The sequence below is a fragment of the Podarcis tiliguerta genome (assembly GCF_965153285.1).
Source record: "Podarcis tiliguerta genome assembly, chromosome: 17".
Taxonomy (NCBI): domain Eukaryota; kingdom Metazoa; phylum Chordata; class Lepidosauria; order Squamata; family Lacertidae; genus Podarcis; species Podarcis tiliguerta.
In genome coordinates, this window is record NC_139550.1 from 17,691,901 (window position 1) to 17,711,215 (window position 19,315).

The 19,315-nt window shown below is 42.3% G+C and overlaps 1 protein-coding gene across 24 annotated transcripts in view; it reads left to right on the top strand.

Moving 5' to 3' along the window:
• The window catches only part of NFIB (nuclear factor I B), a 300,457-nt gene that overhangs the window by 196,566 nt on the left and 84,576 nt on the right, over positions 1 to 19,315 (top strand). For all 24 annotated transcript variants that reach the window (XR_014506294.1, XR_014506295.1, XM_083420048.1 and 21 more), the window contains exon 3: positions 16,358 to 16,411. Coding sequence is in view for 22 of the 24 variants with exons in the window: in XM_083420048.1 (XP_083276174.1) it covers positions 16,358 to 16,411 (54 nt within the window). In the remaining 2 variants the exon portion in view is untranslated. The remainder of the gene's footprint in view (positions 1 to 16,357; positions 16,412 to 19,315) is intronic.

Sequence of the window (19,315 nt, forward strand, 5' to 3'; positions counted from 1 at the left end):
GAGCTGTGGTTTTTTTTTGGGGGGGGGGTGGAATAACCAAGAAGATCTGTTTTTTTAAAGTACCATATGTGTTTTATTATTTTGAAATATTTAGGGTGGACTTCTTGTGCGGTGCCTTGTGATCTTTGTCCAGATTTAATCTCTGGCTGAGGTTGTTGAGCCTGCTAGAGAACAAGCAATTGCCAATTCGTACTAGCACTTTTTAAAGCTTCTTTTTGCCCCCCTCCCCTGACTCTTAAATGTGTTAAAGGCGAACACAGTTAATAGAACGTATGGGTTGGTTGTTACAATCTGTTGGCATGCATGTTGGCATGCTCTCTACAAAAGGATCCATGCACTTTAGTTGTTCAAGAGGCACACAACTGTGATACTTTCCCCCAGTGGGTTTTTTTCCTAGGAAAAAAAGTGCCAGAACTCATTGTCTCAGTCGCCAATGCAGGCGCCATCTTAAAACCAAAATCATGTGACCAAATGCCAGGCTACATCCAGTGGCGGAGAGCAGGCGGGGGCGGGGCTGGTGTGCGCCGCCCGCAGGGGTGTGGCACCCAGCACGGGCAGGGGGTAGCCATGATGGCATCCTACCGGGATCGTGCAGTCGGGAGCAGTGCGCTCCCCCCCACTCCTCTTCCTCCGCCACTGGCTACATCTTACAGGGAGATTCAGATTATCCCTCCCCCAGCGCAGAATTTCCTCTCCAGCCGATTTAGGGGTACAATGCAGCACCTGTGAGGGGCAGCAGTTGCATGTGGTATTGTGCCCTCATAGCTCCGCACAGTAGGAATGGGTTCGAAGAGGGGCTGGTCCATCATTTTTGCAGCAATTACATAGCCAACAGAATTGAGAGATTTCCTCTCCAGCCGATTTAGGGGTACAATGCAGCACTTGTGAGGGGCAGCAGTTGCAAGGGGTAATGTGCCCTCATAGCTCCGCACAGTAGGAATGGGTTCAAAGAGGGGCTGGTCGATCATTTTTGCAGCAATTACATAGCCAAGAGAATTGAGAGATTTGCGATCTTGACCCAAATTCTACCCCAGTACGAATGCATTGCATATCATAGAATTGTGGAGTTGGAAGGAGCCAAATGGTCATCTAGTCCAACCCTCTGCACTGCAGGAATCTCAGCTAAAGCATCCATGACAGATGGCCATCCAACCTCTGTTTAAGAACTTCCAAGGAAGGAGAGTCCACAACCTCATTGTCAAACAGCTCTTTACTGTCAGAAAATGCTTCCTGATTTTTAGTCAGAATCCCCTTTCTTGTAACTTGAAGGCATTGGGACAAGTCCTACCCTCCAGAGCAGGAGAATACAAGTTTGTTCCCTCTTCCATGTGACAGCCCTTGAGATATTTGAAGAGGGCTATCATATCCTTTCAGTCTCCTCTTTTCCAGGCTAAACATACCCAGCTCCTTCAACCGTTTCTCATCAGGCTTGGTTTCCAGACCTTTGATTATTTTGGCTGCCCTCCTCTGCTTGGCAGGGGGTTGGACTCGATGGCCCTTGTGGTCTCTTCCAACTCTATGATTCTATGATTCTATGATTCTACGTTCCAGCTTGTCAAAAACCTTCTTAAATTGTGGTGCCCAGAATTGGACACAGTGCTGCAGGTGGGGTCTAACCAAGGCAGAATAGAATGGTACTCTTACTTCCCTTGACCTGGACAGTATACTTCTGTTGATGCAGCCTAGAATAGTGTTTTTTGGTGTGTGTGGTTTTTCTTTGCAAGAACTCATTGCTGTGCACATTCACAAACAACTAGTAGGCACCTGCTTTGTTAGTGTTGAAATGCTTCTTATGTTACAAAATATGGACATCTGAATATTCACTTCCACGCCTGATAATCTGATGTTTGAAAACAGCATGAACATTCTCCCAGAGAATGTAAGATTGATAAAGACAAAGAGCTTTACATTTTTAGCCTTTGTCCCAGTGGCCATGAACACCTGTAGTTTCACAGAACCATATTCTTCATTACAGTGGTACCTTGGTTCTCAAACTTAATCTGTTCCGGAAGTCTGTTCCAAAACCAAAGCGTTCCAAAAGCAAGGCGTGCTTTCCTGTAGAAAGTAATGCAAAATGGATTAATCCGTTCCATATTTTTAAAAACAAACAGCAATTGAACATGAATTTTACTATCTAATGAGACCATTGATTAATAAATAGCAAAAACAGACAGACCTCAGTGTAACACTCAAAACGGAAGCGTAACATTCAAAATGGAGCACGTTCGGCTTCCAAAAAAAGTTCACAAACTGGAACACTTACTTCCGGGTTTGCAGTGTTTGGGTTCCAAGTTGTTTGAGTACCAAGGAATTTGAGAACCAAGGTACCACTGTATAGCCACCCAAAAACTTGTGATGAGTATAGCAACATATTAGTGTCCTGCATGTTGGGAATGCATGATCTGCTCCCAGCGCAGGGCAGACTGCTGGAACGCTTTGCACAAGTTCTCCATTGTTCACATTGTACAGCTAGACCATCTTCAGTTCTTTCTTACAGTTCAATAATAGCAGCCAATACATTTCCCTCTTAATGACCTGGAATCGAGGTTTTGCTGGGATTTCCCTGTCCCCACCACCACACAGCAGAGTTTTAAAGCAGCATATTACTGAAAGAAGCAAGGGGAGGCTTCATCACAGAGGATGAGGGCAGGGTGCGATGTCGGGAATGAGGTTTCTTTTTCTCCCTCCAGGGTTCTTAAGTCTGGAGTATTTTGTTCCTTCCACCTGTGGGGTGTGTCTAAAAGAATCTCTATTGTGTGTCACACCCATTGGATTGAGAAACATTGCTCTAAGCTACCAACCTGTCAAAGTTGTTGTTCTCATCTGCTTCCCTCCCCCCCCCACTTAATTTCTGGATTATTTTCTTAGTTCGTTTTCTTCCTGTAGCAGATTTCCAGCTGCTGATGCTCAAAACCCAACATTACATTTTCAAAATAAAATTGTAAATACAGGATCTCTATTTAATGCGCCGGGAGGTTCTCTATCACGTCAATGGCTAGGAGGTGGAAAATTTTTAAACAGATTCGCCACTTCTTTTTCACTTTAAGGACTTGGTAAAGTAAGACATTGGTAAAGTCCATTGTCAGGCAGAGAAGAATACAGTGAGGGGGGAAAGTGTAATATGCCCCCCTCCATGTTCGATGGTGGGGATGGTGTTCTTGGGGTTGTAGGCAGCATTCCTCCTCCTTCAAACACGGCGAGTTGAGTTGATGCCAAAGAGCTCGATTTTGGTCTCATTTGACCACAACACTTTCACCCAGTTCTCCTCTGGGTCATTCAGATGTGCATTGACAAACTGCAGACGGGCCTGTACATGTGCTGTCTTGAGCAAGGGGACCTTGCGGGCTCTGCAAGATCTCAGTCCTTCACAGCGTAGTGTGTTACCAACTGTTTTCATGGTGACTATGGTCCCAGCTGCCCTAAGATTATTGAAAAGTCCCTCCCCCCCCCCATGCAGTTCTGGGCTGCTTCATCACCGTTCTCATGATCATTGCAACTCCACAAGATGAGATCTTGCATGGAGCCCCAGACCGAGGGAGATTAACAGTTATTTTGTGTTTCTTCCATTTGTGAAATATTGCACCAACTGTTGTCACCTTCTCACCAAGCTGCTTGGCAATAGTCCTGTAGTCCAGTCCAGCCTTGTGCAGGTCTACAATCTTGTCCCTGACATCCTTGGACAGCTCTTTGGTCTTGGTCATAGTCATGGTGGCTACTTTGGAATCGGCTGGATTGATTGCTTCTGTCAACAGGTGTCTTTTATACAGGAACTGTAACGAGCTGGGATTACAGGTAAGACCTCTCCCTTGCATCAGGTGCTCCTAATCTCAGCTTGTTACATACAGTGAAGATACCAGGTAGCCTGACATCTGGCTGGTTGATAGGGGATCAAATACTTATTTCACTCGTTATAATGCACATCAATCTCTGACTTTTGTCTTCTGGGTTTCTGGGGTTTTTCCTGTTGATATTCTGTCTCTCACAGCTACAGTAAACCTACCATTAAAATTATGGACTGGTCATTTCTTCATCATTGGGCAAACGGGCAAATTTAGCAGGGGATCAAATACTTTCCCCCCTCACTGTAGATGGAGGCAGGATCCAGAGCAAGAAAGGAGGATCTTTATTTTTTGATTGCAACAGGGTTCCCCCCATTGCAAAGGGGTGAGAACCCAGAGCAAAGATTTCAGAAATTGCCCAGCTCCTCAGCCAAAGGCCGCCTCAAAAGGATCATACATACATCACAGAAAGAGGCGGTCTACAACAGAAATTTGAGAGTGTGGCTTGCTTCCAGGCTGACAAGATACCAGATAATGGTCACTGATCACATTACCTGGGCAGTCTGGCCATTATTTTGAGATGGTAAATACTTTAATTCTTGAATCCAGGTCAATAGCATACCCGATTCATACCAAAAATATGCCCTTAAGACAGGATTTAAAGGATTTGTAAGTGAAAGAACTATTGGGAAAGGTTTCTTCAAGATATTTCCTTCTGCAGAGGAAATATTTAGAGTCATTAGGAGAGCCAAGATGGCTTGGGGGATTGTTCTGTGTGCTAGTATAAAGTGTAATTTTCTCAGGGAATATTTCCTAAATTTTGAAGGGCAAAGGATTGGTTTCCTGCAGAGTGTGTGTCTCCTATGTGTGCGCACCTTAATTTTATAACAGTGGGTGACAAAAGAAGGTGACAGATTCAAAAAGCACCCAATTCAAGCCAGAAATAATGAGCTGGGACCACACTTAAGAGTACAGTCCCAAATCTTCCTTTGCAGCTGTGGCTTGAGTTAAAGCTAAGACAGCAAAACAGGAAGGAAGGGTTTACATTTTAATCACCTGATGTCACATGTCGTCAGGCCCTACATCTGTCAAATTGGCCTACCTTCCATTCCCCACCCCTGGTTAATAAACACAAGAGGCTATTGTTTCACATGTGTTTCCCTATTATCTCACATCATTCGTCTCAGTTGATATCAGTAACTTTCAGCAAGAGAGATTCTACTTGGATCAGATCATGCACTGTTTGAGAGACTGCTGGAAGTACAACTGCCCTGGGTTCCTAGCCTGCATATCAGTGACTGTTCCAGCAAACTGAGAAGTATCCCCAGGTTGGAGAAGTTGTTTAGGGAGGCAGAAATAAGTCTGTCTCAGGACAACAAATATGCAGCCGCTGTGAAAGGAAGCAAAAGCCTGAGATTCCTTCTGTGAGAACAGGATGAATTAGAAGTAGAATGCATGTGTCATAAGGGAGGGGATGTGAAGACTTATAACTGAAGCCGAACTGTCACCTGGTACGAGTTCTGCCATAAAAAAAAGGTGTGGCAGAATTACAGGTAAGAGGACTACTAATTCCAATTGCAGACACATACGCCTCTGTATCTTAGTTGCTGGTAGTCATAGGAACATAGGAAGCTACAGAATCAGACCATCAGGTTCAGCTGGCTTAGTATTGTCCATGCTGACCATCAGTGACTTTCTGGGGTTTCAGAAAGTGTTGTCTCCAAGTCCTACCTGGAGATTCCAGGGATTGAATTTGGGATCTTCTGCATGGAAAGCTCTACCAATGAGCTATGGCCCTTCCACACTGGATAATAATAATAATAATAATAATAATAATAATAATAATAATAATAATTAATTTATACCCCACCCATCTGGCTCAGTTTCCCCAGCCACTCTGGGCGGCTTCCAATCAAGTGTTAAGAACAATACAGCATTAAATATTAAAAGCTTCCCTAAACCAGGGCTGCCTTCAGATGTCTTTTAAAGAGAAGGTAGCTGCTTATTTCCTTCACATCTGAAGGGAGGGCGTTCCACAGGGCAGGGGCCACTACTGAGAAGGCCCTCTGTCTGGTTCCCTGTAACCTCACTTCTCACAATGAGGGAACTGCCAGAAGGCCCTCGGTGCTGGATCTCAGTGTCTGGGCTGAACGATGGGGGTGGAGACGCTCCTTCAGGTATACATAACCGAGGCCGTTTAGGGCTTTAAAGGTCAACACTTTTAATTGTGCTCAGAAACATACTAGGAGCCAGTGCAGATCTCTCAGGACCGGTGTTATGTGGTCCCGGGGGCCACTCCCAGCCACCAGTCTAGCTGCCGCATTCTGGATTAATTGCAGTTTCTGGGTCACCTTCAAAGGTAGCCCCACGTAGAAAAGTGTTGTTGTACTCAGGACTTGTTTGTGGGCTTCCCATAGGCATTTAGTTGGCCCTTGTGAGAACAAATGCTGGCCTGGAAGATATCGTGGTCTGATTGAGCAGGGCTGTTTTTATGTTCTTAAATGTACAGGAATCTTGCCCTGTGAACCAGTGACTATCTTATTCTTATATTTTTTCTGCTAGGTGATACTTAGAACCACACGAGAAAAACCAGCTTTTTAATTTCTCCTTTTGTATTTTGCCTCAGTGGAGAGGAGCAAAATCTAGTAGGTGGGATGGGAGAGTTTTTGAAGGGGAAAAAAGCTGGGCCACACTCCAGTGTCAGTATTCTAGTATATTCCGTGAAAGAGAGACCCCAACTTTATAAGATGACACATTAGAGGGTAGCAATAACATATTCCCAAATATACACAAGTGAATTCAAAAGTAATTGCATCTTTAGACTAGTTTTCCCACATAGGCTAGGAAGACTGTATGGCTATTTTGTTTTTGCCATGCAATTATTCCGTTTCTTCCTCCCCCAATCCAGCTGTCCTTGCCGTATTTAACAAACTCCCTTTGGTTTATTATAATTGCATACAAAGTGCAGTGTGGTTAACTTGAAGGGACTTTAAAGGAAAAAGCTCAACTATGATGGGTTCTGTCTTTCTGGAACCAGCAATTCTTTGTATTATTCTTTTTTGCACTTAAAAAAATTCTGCAGGGGGAGATGCCCTTGCTAAAGTTCACCAGGAATTAAAAACCCTACTGGTGGCAGCATGAGGGTATGTTTTCCAGGTGAGAGCAAGAAGAATTTTACTCATATTTTACTCATACTTGGTGAGGGGGCATGGCCTAGCTGAGTCCATTTAGCAATACAACCCTCTGGTGCTTATCCCCATCATGCATGAACTAGCAGTTGTGCGTAGTTATGTTTGACTGCAATCTCCCACATAATCTAGGAACTTTTTACCTTGTAACTAAGCTAAGGATTATTGCCTGTGCAACTTTTCTGACTGATGTATGGGAAAACACATGAATCTGACCTTTGGAGAGTTTGTAAGTAAACTGCAGGGTGGTTCATAATGTGTGTTTTTAAATTAACCAAACTTGTGGTCTTTTTTTCTATGCTAGGGGAAGTGGGAAGGAATTTTAAAAGGCACGTTTTAAGGTTTTACAGCTTATATCTACATGCTTTCATTGCTGCGTATTTTGTGACTTTAAAATCTCTGCTTGTTTTTTCTTACCAAAGAGTACTTGCCCCCAACCTGGATCTTGGTATCCAGGGAATTCTCTTTTTATACCATTTTTTCCCCTTGAACCAACAAGGATATTCTGGACCCATGTTGTTCAGAGCTTTATATATCAACACAAGAACCTTGCAGTTGGCCCAACAGTATAGCCTGGTATAGGTTGGCCACCTGTCTCAATTGAAAAGAGGATTTTACCACACCATACGTGCAGATGTCAAGTGGAAAGTGTGAAAACAACACAGTTATCTATGTGACCCCTCTTTCTATCTTGATTTTGAAGCCTCTTGGCACTTCTTCTGTCTCTCCTGTTGCATAAAGATCTAGTAACATTGCCACCCTTTTCTACAAGCAGTTTCTGTACTTGTCTAGCCAAAGGAAATAAGGTTATGCTAAGGTCGAAAGCAGTTTCAGGAAACAGGAAGTAATGTCATGGAGGAAGAGAAAGAAATGAGAGAGGGTTGCTATCCTAAGCAGCTTAGATTTTAAATTGTTGGGGGGTCATCTTGTATTTATGTATTTATTTAAGCAAAGAACTGAAGGCAGTTCACAACAAATATGAAACAAAATATTAACAATTTGAAATATTTGTAACAAATCACTACTAAAATTCATTTGGTCAGGTATTTGAGAATCCATGTCTGGGATCCTGTGCCTTTCATAATAGGGACAGTAAAGAAAGGAATTAATATATAATGTGTTAAGGGAAGAAAGCAGTGTGAGGCTAAATGAAACTGAGGCCACTATCTGAATTCTAGTTTAGGAGGATGCAGATTAATCATTACAATTCAAATTGTAGTACAATATGAGAATTAAAAGAAGCAATAAAATATAATGAAAAACCATTCAGCATCTAGCACAATGTATTACAATTTCTACAAAAAGGTAGAGAAAACCCCGTGTGGGGTGCCATCAAATCAACCGAACAACTTCACTAACGCAATTATCTAGTGAATTTTTTTGTTTTGTTCTTAAAAATCCAATATAGTCCACTTGTTGTCCCCCACCCCCCAAAGTACATTAATCTGAACTATGGGAGTGAAGAGACATATAAAAGAGCTACAAACTAAAGGAGTAAGCTGACACTGGGGGGTGGGGGGGAGAGAGACTGTGTCTCACCATTTACCCATCAACTATATTCCATACATGCAATCTTTTAGCGATAGAAGTTTATCTCATTTTCAATACATGGCGACATTGCAAAATACTTTCAATTATTATTTGAAAAAGATAACCACGGAAAAAGCTTGTGGCAATGTGAAAATGTATTATGACACATGCCTTTGTAGACTAAAGGCCAAACTACACACATATTAAGCATGGGCTTGCTTTTAATAATTACCTTTTAATGCTAAAAAGGGCATATGGGGGGTTGGGAGTTGAACTTGTGTCCTCCCCTTCCAGACCACACAGTCTCTGTTGATTTCAGAATTCTCCCCACCAGCCATTCCCCCAGTGCCAGAGGGGAGTCTGTCCCATTGAACTGAGTAGGGCTTACTTCTGAGTAGACCCATATAATATTGAGCAGTAATAAGCAGATATGTATCAAGTTTAGTCCCCAAACAATAGTTGGAAGTGTTACCACAAGACTTGTGGTTTTTGTTGCATCTGACTAATACAGCTAAAGTAAATGGATTTTTGCAGATCTTTTAGAAAGGTCCTTTGGTAGAAAATACAATTTCCTATGCATAATTTCACTTCCTTTCTGACAGGGTACAGACTGTTGCAAGAAAACACACTTAATTGTTATAAAGAAAGGCATGGATCTGGAGTTTGCTTGTACACGAGCCGCTTGTGCAACAGAGCTCCCTTGTCTTTCTCCTCTGCTCTGAGATGCCCTTTGCACCCTGAAATCTGCTCCTAAGGGTCAGAGAAACTTAGGGGAGTGGTCATAACTCACTGGTATAGAAGGTGTTGTCTCGACAGAATGGTGCATGCTCTATTTATCTCCTGCTAGGATTACTGCAATGCGCTCTACGTGGGGCTACCTTTGAAGGTGACTTGGAAACTAATTAATCCAGAATGCGGCAGCTAGACTGGTGACTGAAAGCGGATGCCAAGACCACATAACACCGGTCCTGAAAGACCTACATTGGCTCCCAGTGCATTCCCGAGCACAATTCAAAGTGTTGGTGCTGACCTTGAAAGCCGTAAACTGACTTAGCCCAGTATAGTTGAAGGAGCGTCTCCACCCCCATCGTTCAGCCTGGACACTGAGGTCCAGCTCCGAGGGCCTTCTGGTAGTTCTCTCCCTGCGATAAGTGAGGTTACAGGGAACCAGGCAGAGGGCCTTCTCGGTGGCAGCACCCGACCTGTGGAACAGCCTCCCATCAGATATCAAGGAAATAAACAACTATCTGACATTTAGAAGACATCTGAAGGCAGCCCTGTTCAGGGAAGTTTTTAATGTTTTATTGTGTTTTTAGTGTTCTGTTGGGAGCCATCCAGAGTGGCTGGGGAAACTCTATACCCGGAGTGCAATTGCAAACATGCATTACTCAGAAGTAGACCCTACTAAGTACAATAGGGCTGATACCCTATTGTAGGTCAGAGAATAGGAATCTGTGGTCCTCCAGTTGAAATCCAGCTGCCATCAGCCCCAGCCAGCATGGCCAGTGTCCAGGCATGATGGGACTTGTCGCCCAATGAAATCTGGAGGGCCAAAGGTTCCCCATCACACTCACAGGCAGTGTGCTTGGGACTGCAGCTTCATCCACTGTGGGCCACTTGAGCTCTGCTCAGCTGTTCCTAAATAGCACCCATAGTGCAACACGGGGGCCCTGCATGTTCTCCCTGCCTTCTCCATCCCTGATTTTTCCATGTTGAATGGCATGGGGATTGGAAGGATCTCAAGGTAGGGCTGTGAACGTTCCCTGGTTGAATCCCTGGAATCTGTCAGTCAGTCTGGCCAGTATTGAGCTAAGTGGCTGATTTGTCTTGTGTCCCCGTGTTCAGGAAAGGAATGGGATGTGTCATGGGGGATGTAGTGAGAATCCAAGAAACTTGCCTATTGCAGCATAGTACAAATGCTTCCACAAGCAGTAATGTATGTGTTTTCAGAACAGTGCTACAGTGGTACCTTGGTTCTCAAACTTAATCCATTCTGGAAGTCTTGTTCCAAAACCAAAGCGTTCCAAAAGCAAGGCGTGCTTTCCCATAGAAAGTAATGCAAAGTGGTTTAATCCATTCCAGACTTTTAAAAACAACCCCTAAAACAGCAGTTTAACATGGATTTTACTATGTAACGAGACCATTGATCCATAAAATGAAAGCAATAATCAATGTAAAGCAGTCGCACAATCAATCAACCAGTAGCTGAACTGGGTTCCATGCAGTCGCAAAAGCAAAAGAGTTGCAAAAACAAAAACGCAAAATAAATAGCAAAAGCAGACAGACCTCAGCGTAACACTCAAAATGCTTCCAAAAAAAGTTCGCAAACTGGAACACTTACTTCCGGGTTTGCAGTGTTTGGGTTTCAGGTTGTTTGAGTACCAAGGCATTTGAGAACCAAGGTACTACTGCATTTGATTTTTACATTGTTTATTTATTCATAATTATTAACATTATTTGTTCTACTTATGCCCTTCCTTTCTGTCGTCATGGAACCCAAGGCAGCATTCATATGATTCCCACCCAGGTACTAACCAGACCTAGACCTGCTTAGCTTCTGCAAGGCAGTGTCCTTACTTGCCTCCAGACTAGATCCTGGAATCTTCTACTCATGGATCTTTGGATCCAGCTCAAAGAATTAAGGCGTAATTGCTCAACCAACACAAGTAACAATAAGCCCTCTCATGATGTAGTGGTTCAATAGCAATTCGCTCTTATGCACAAGTGGGAGAAAGTTTTGGGCATAAGATTTTGCTTTTCTGATCCGGTGCCCAAATAAGAAGATGTAATGCCGTTCTTCTGTGAGGGAAGAGGTCTTCTTGTATGGGAAAGTGCCCTTTTGAATCCAGATTCCTGTTTCCAACAATATGCATGGATTTGTTTTTGATGGAACAATTTGCAATTAAATTCCAGACATTATTTTGGTTCAGCTCCATTTCTCGATTCTATATCTGATAAATTTATGTGCTCTTTGGGTTTCTAGCCATTTACTTCCTCTCTCCTAATTAAATCTTTCAGTACGATAGCATTCCAGGTCTCCCTTTCTAAAAAACATTTCACAAATTCGTTATATCCCTGAATAGAAAAGATTGCTTACTTTCTAAGATGCAGTAGATCAGGCCATAGTAGAAACTATGTCATATTTCTCAGATGGGCAAGATTAAACATCAATCACCCATTTTCCTTCGGATTCTAGCAAGTTTTGCAAACAAACTTCATTCTTTCACATCTTTTCACATGTAGCAGGAGACCTGTGTAAATCTTTCCTTAAGCCCTATGTCAGAGAAGAGATCATCTAATGTTACATGAGATTTGAAGTTTATTTCAGACCCAAGAAAAGCGTATACATTTCCTTAAGTTCTGAGTTTTACCAGTTGCAAGAAACCATGGCGAGGGAAGAGTTATCGTGCTTAGATTCTGCTTGCCAGTGTAAGAACAGGTTACTGGACTGAGTGGACCATTCCTACCAGGCTATTTTTATGATCTTAAAAAAACAAAATGTATCCCATTAAAACCCAGCAACACAATGTAGCACAGACACTATTTTAAAATTAACAAGCAAGGATTAACACTTCAACAAACCCCATAAATGGCGCTCAACACTGAAAAGTTTGCTTTGTGGGGTATGAATTCTAATAAGCTTTTGTAGTTTCATTAATTTCTTTTCATGTATATGAAAACTGAATTTACTCCCACTGCTCTGCTTCTCCTTAAGTAGGGCAGTTAAAAAACTAAGCAAGGGCTGAGTCAGTTAATTAATTTAAATGAGATTACAAATCAAAAACACATTACATAATGTTGATTTAATTGCCACTTTTATTTACTTAATTAAAAGCACTCTGTAGAAAAGTGAACAGTTTTGACAATGGCTAGCTTGGCAAATGGCATAAGGAGAATAAGCTGCCACTGTGGAAGCTGTTGGTGGAACTGCAGAAGAGATGTGTCCAGAAGTGTTTTAAAACCATTGAGCTTCAAATACACACAAAAAAACCCCCAGGGCCACTTTGGTTTTCAGTGAATGGCATAAGGTTACTCTTTTGAGGTTGCAACTCTGAAAAGGGTGGGCAGCAACACAGTGACTTGACACAAGCGTGGTTAGATGCTTGGTGGCTTCTGCCAAATGGACTTCCAGCAGGAGGGTTTATGATGGGAGATAAAAATGAGAGAGAGAGAGAGAGAGAGAGAGAGAGAGAGAGAGAGAGGAGAGAGAACTTCTGGAATCCCTTCTCTAAAGCTCGACACTGTTTAAATTAAAAATACTTGGAATAAAATAAGTCCTAAGCATGGCTTTTTGCTGGAACTCGTTGTCGTTTAGTCATGTCCAACTCTTCGTGACCCCATGGACCAGAGCACGCCAGGCACTTCTGTCCTCCACTGCCTCCTGCAGTTTGGTCAAACTCAAGTTTGTAGCTTCGAGAACACTGTCCAACCATCTCGTCCTCTGTCGTCCCCTTCTCCTTGTGCCCTCAATCTTTCCCAACATCAGGGTCCCACCATTGAGTCTTCTCTTCTCATGAGGTGGCCAAAGTATTGGAGCCTCAGTTTCAGGATCTGTCCTTCCAGTGAGCACTCAGGGCTGATTTCCTTAAGAATGGATAGGTTTGATCTTCATGCAGTCCATGGGACTCTCAAGAGTCTCCTCCAGCACCATAATTCAAAAGCATCAATTCTTCGGCAATCAGCTTGCTTTATGGTCCAGTTCTCACTTCCATACATCTCTACTGGGAAAACCATAGCTGTAACTATACGGACCTTTGCTGGAACTCACCGGAGCTCAATTCTGGCACCTTTCAGGTGGGTGCCATTGTCATTCTAAGAGAACAAGGAAGAAGTTCGTGGTGAGCTCTAGGCACCTCTTTCTCTTGAAAAATAGCACTGGTCCTAAGTATTTTGAAGAATCCAATAAGGGAGACAGGTAGCAAGCATATCTCAGTATTTTTGTATGCTAGAGGAAATTCAGTTTTACCTAGGCATTTTCAGTACTCCCCAAAGGTCTGGTTGAAATAATGTGTCTTCAGACTGTGTCATAAATGACATTCCTTCTTGGCACTATAAGATCGAATTTCCCCAAAGGATGGTGCCTGGATTTGGGGGCCTGGGAAGATTTGCATGTGATACAACTCACAGCAGTGAGATCACATTAGGTGTTGCCACCCTGGGAGATGGAAGGAAGATATCGTCCCAACCAAAGAAGAGTGGCAAGCCAAACTAATAGAATATGCAGAAATGGCAAAACTTATGGGAAGAATAAGAAATCAAGAAATCAAGTAGATTATTTAAAGAATCATTGTAAACAACCAAACACATTGGCAGGATTAATTTGAAATCAAGAGCTAAAAGGTTATCTTGGGGGGGAAAGTAGAACCAAAAAAAGAGTTGTTAAGGTGGCGTTGCAGTTAATTAAACAAATTTCATTATGTAACCAGAGAAGGAGAAGGAGAGGAGGGAAGTTGAAATTAGGGATGATTATTGTTGTTAAATTGAAAACTGAAAAAAAGGTGTTTCCACCCTGGGTTCCGCTGGAGGGGAGGGTATAAATTAAATAAATAAATCTATGAAGGTGTTTCAGAAGGCAACAGCAATGTTTGGCATACAGTGTGGGCAACTATTACTTTCTGAAACACATTTGTGTAGTGTTGCAGAAGGGTTGGTTCCCACTTGAAACAGAACTGAACAATGGTGAATGGTCTTACTTATATAAGTACAGACCTGCTGCTGAATAAAAATGATGAGGTTCCTATTTCTGGGTCAGAAATAAAGCAAAGGAGTGTTAGTGGAGTTGGATTCTGAGAGCATAGCTTTCTGTAAGTTCAGTCTCTGAACTCCTTTGCTCCCCCCCCCCCAAGCTGGGCTTAAGTGTTGGATGAAAACCCAACTGGGGAAAAGAGCCTGTAATGGCAAAGTGTGGAGAGGTAAGCAACGGGAAGGAACAGGCTCTTTCTCCCTAATCTGTGCATCCTTTTGGTTTTTTCAGTTGGAACACCTTTCCTCTAGTTGATATATGATCAAGGGAGTCCCAGGTTTAAGCAGATGGGTCTATAGTCATGTCTAGCTTCAGCCAAGAAGCCAAAAACTTGGCATGCTCTGGATATCACCTGGCTACAAGAAAAAAATTGGCTAATGCATTCACAGACCTTTGACAGACCATGGTGAGCTAATATATAAAAACCTGCTAAAGTCCTATACCAGTTCGGATGGCTAGTATAGAGAATTGACATTAAATGTGAATTATTTAGGTTCAGCTTATATATGTAGTTATGTTCAAGTGTAGAAGTGTTTTGTGTAAGGTAACAGATAGAATCTAATGCAGTTGAAATAATCATGAGCACCCATTGCTCTCTGAATTAAGATCCAAAGTGACTTCCTAACTTTAGTATTCATCCTCTCAATTGTATCAAAAGCCACTTTTGATAACACTCCTTCTGTCCTCCTCCTGATGAAGATCATCCATGTCCAAGACTGATTCAGTCCCATAACCAGACCTGAACTCAGACTGAAATTGGTCAAGATAATCTGGTAGCATGATTACTAGCAAAAAATAACCAACCTTGTATGGTAATTTGCAATGAACACATGCAGGGCTGTATCCTTGGATTGTAAAATTTGACACCTTCCATAGTAAATCTGTATCATGAGGCTTGATCCCACATTAAGACATTAAATGTGTTGCCCATGATGAGACTGCAGATAATGTTTAATGCAGCTTTTGACAATTTTCTCAGTTTTGCATTATAATTAGGTCAAACTTAAATGAATATTTCCTTTGTGTTTTTAATTACCTAGCATTTGAGTTGCCTCCTTTTATAACTAAGCAGGTCCCCACAACATCCTTCTACCTTGGGTGAAGTGTGGTTTAACTCATTGTTTAAAGAAAGAACCTGGACTTGTGATTTGTTTTCTCCAAACAAGCCATGGGTTGTTCTTGGCTTAAGGCTTGGTTTGGTTTGTTTGTTTGTTTGGAGGAAACAAACCAGTCGACAGGGTTTGAATGGCACAACAAAGCAGATTCTTGCTTGTTTCTCTGCAGTGTGGCAGGAGTGGGCGGGGAGCACCGTAAGAACGTTTGAGCAATGTGCACCACCACACTTCTTAAACCATGGCTTGTTTCAAAGTATGGTTTAATATGAGGTGTGAACTGAACCAGTGTGATGTAGCCAGACATGGACCAAGAAGATCCAGGTTCAGATATCTATTCAGCAGTGAAGTTCACTTGGTGACCTTGGGCAAGTCACTATCTCTCAGCTTCGCTTATCTCACAGGGTGGTTGTTGTGAGAATTAAAAGAGGGAAGGTGGGATATAAATGTGATAAATAAAATTTTCGTTCCAATATTTAGTTTCTTACACCACAATCCTATGCATATCTCCTCGGAAAGTTGCTTTCATTTAGATTAATGGTGCTAGCTTCAAGACCAGCATGTATAGGATTGCAGCCTGAAAATATCTGGAACGTGGAACAATAGTTCTAAACTCTATCAAATGCTGTGGTTCTTTTCTTCCTCTCTTCAACAAAGTTGCTGGGATCTCTTTCTTTCTTTCTTTCTTTCTTTCTTTCTTTCTTTAATTTTAATTGGGGAGTTTTCAATAAGAACATTTTCTTTAATGAGATTTGCACCCAAAAAACAAAACAAAACAAAAAAACCCAACCCAATCCATTGTAAGTGTTTTAAAGATTTGTAGAATGCATATGTGGCTAACTATGCAGTGTTATCACAGAGCATGCCAACAGATTGCTGTTTGCGGAAAGGGGTGTGAATGAGCCCTTTAAAATGCAAATCATACAGATCGTGTTGGTTCAAAGAAAACTAACCCAGGACAAATCAGTAGCAAGTTGCTGATATGTTTCTTCAATTTCTTTTCAGATTCTGGACAATCAGGAAGTCCAAGCCACAATGATCCTGCCAAGAATCCACCAGGTAAAAATGAGTTCTAGGCCGTTTTGCAATTGAACATTGTTTGAGAACAAAGATCGTACTGTTAATGGTTAAGAGTGTATAATTGGTCGGTAACCTATTTTGTTCTGGCAAGCGCAGTTGTGATTAGGGTAAGCTGCAGTTTCAATGAGTTCTTGCGGAGTAGCATATGCCTCAGTCATAGTTTCATCCAGATTCTGGTTCATGGAAGCTTGTTTGCTATTGAAAAAGGGGTTTGTTATTTTGGAAAACTTGTATTAAATTCTGCCATTTTTGTTTGCCATATGAGAATGAAACATGAGGTAGCACTTAAGGTGAATGTTTGTTCTGTCAGTGAAATGATTTATTCTTGCACACAAGGGACTGTTCTCGCACCACCATGGCACCCTCCTTAAATGTGTTTTAGGTGTTCCCCTAACCAGTGCTTTTTTTCTAGAAAAAGAGGTGCTGGAACTCACCCTGAATGCCTCCCTAATACTCTGAGAGGTGCTGGAATTGAATTGCGGCTGGAAAGAAAGGCTTGCCCCATACCCTCTGTAGCAGATGTGAGAATGGCACAGAGCACAGAGAGGGAGAAAGCCCCATTATGGAAGGGAAAGTTGTTCCACTTGCACAGTAATTTAGTTGACTACCCCAGATTGCTATTTTCCTGTTTGTGATCAGGACCCTCCAACCTTATTTTGTCCATTATTAACCAAATTTACACACATTCAGTTTTTGTTGAGCAAAATAATCCGAAAGCTCTGAAATTAATATTTTCCTTTCTCCCTTAAAATAAAAGTTTCTAGTCAAACAAGAAGAATAAAGGGGTCAGAACAAGCCTTCCTGTCTTCTTTAGGCAAAATAGCATTGCTTCTTAAATGCAATTATGGCAGGTTTGAAAACTGCTGTTTTGAACATGTGAAGTAAACATATTCAACACTTTTACAGGGGGTCAGACATTTGTTTTGTCTAGTGTAGTGCAATCTATGGAACTACTGGCAGTGGCTCTCTGAATCTAAATTTACATGCAATCCATTAATTCCTAGTGCTTATGTGCAGTACAGTGAGTTTGTTCCTCCGCCCCCTCATACCACAGAACTGAATGAATGTTGTTATTTTATTTTGCTGGGGGTGGGGTGGTTAGGCAGAAGTTTTAATGGCATTTCAAACTATAGCACTTAGTTTGAAATGAACTCAGTTAATTTCACATAAACCACCTACCAAGAATGATAGGTTTGTGCAAAAAAATCAATTTGTAGGCTTCAGAGCATTTTTCCTTTTCCTTTTGGTTTGTAAAGCTGAAGTGTGAACTCCGACAAATTGGAAAGAGAATCGTGCTTGTGTGAGTCTCTTGGTCAGTGCACCTTCTGCCCACGGTTCAGACAATAAAACTTGCAAAACTGGCTAAGTTTAAGTTGCTGTCTACTATTTTTTCCACCTTGCGTGTACACATTGAAATTACCTTCTGTACCCATGTGTGCAAATGTGACCTCCTGTTATGGAGCTGTTACACAGATATATGCTATTGCTCAAGATGCCTCATCAACTTATAGAAACAGAGGGAAGTATTTAGCTAGTCAGAAGAGGCAAGGCTTAAAGCAACAAAGCAAAATCTTGTTGATGTTTATCTTGTTCTACAAAGAGAACCAAAGAATCTTGTGGCATCTTAGAGACTAACAGTTTCACCTTATAGAGTCGTACTTGGTTCTTGTATTTAATCCGCTCTGGGAGTCCTTTCGACTCCTGAAATGGTTCGAAAACCAAGGCATGGCTTCTGATTGGCTGCAGGAGCTTCCTGCAGCCAATCGGAAGCCGCGGAAGCCCTGTCAGACATTCGGCTTCAAAAAAAAGATTGCAAACTGGAACACTCACTTCCGGTTTTGCAACGTTCAGGAGCCAATTTGTTCAACAACTAAGGCATTCGACTACCAAGGTACCACTGTACAGCATGGCCCCATCTTATGTGGGGGTTACATTTTGGGATGGCGCATGAGTCCCTTGGAGCCACTTCTGTGTGACCATCCCTAACCTTCCAACTCTTTTCATGCCAGGTAACTCAAGTGGACCCACCTTGAAAAGACCTCTTTATCTTTGGAGGCAAGGTCCTCTTAGTGTGCTTGTTTTGGGATGCTCTCATGAGATCTCATGGGACTGTCTTGAGTTCCCGCAAGATATCGTGTGTGTATCCCTAGCCTTCCAGAGCTGGCATGCTGAGAGGTCCTTGCGTGGCAAGCAAGGCAGAGAGCTTAAATCTCTCTTGGATAGACTTTGGGGCTGTTCTGAAGGCCATCTTAAGGGCTTAAAGCAGTAACCGCTGCAGTTAGATTTTTAAATGGGACAAGACAGGAGGGAGAGTTTGGTGCCAATGTTGTTGGTGGACGATGGTGTAATTAAGAAATGTGTGATGAGCTTTCAGAGATTGGGTGTGTGAGAAAGATGGTGGTGGGAGCTTGGACATAAGTATTTTAGTGATTGGGTATGGAGCATGGGTAGGCAAACTAAGGCCCGGTGGCTGGATCTGGCCCAATTGCCTTCTAAATCCGGCTCGCAGATGGTCTGGGAGTCAGCATGTTTTTACATGAGTAGAATGTGTGCTTTTATTTAAAATGCATCTCTGGGTTATTTGTGGGGCATAGGAATTTGTTCATCCCCCCCCAAAAAAAATAGTCCTGCCCCCCACAAGGTCTGGCCCACTGCAGAAAAAGTTTGCTGACCCCTGGTATGGAGAAATGGTGGCGTTAGCAATTGGGGGCTGGAGTTACACTGATGGTTTTTGGATGTTGGTAGATAGTGAGTAAGAAATAGGGGCTTCTGTTTTGGTCATGCGATTGGGAAAGATGATGGAGGAAGAACTGGGTTGGCAATTTTTCTGGTCATGTTCATGATATCGTGCTTTTTATACACTATTTAAGAAAAAGCAACTCT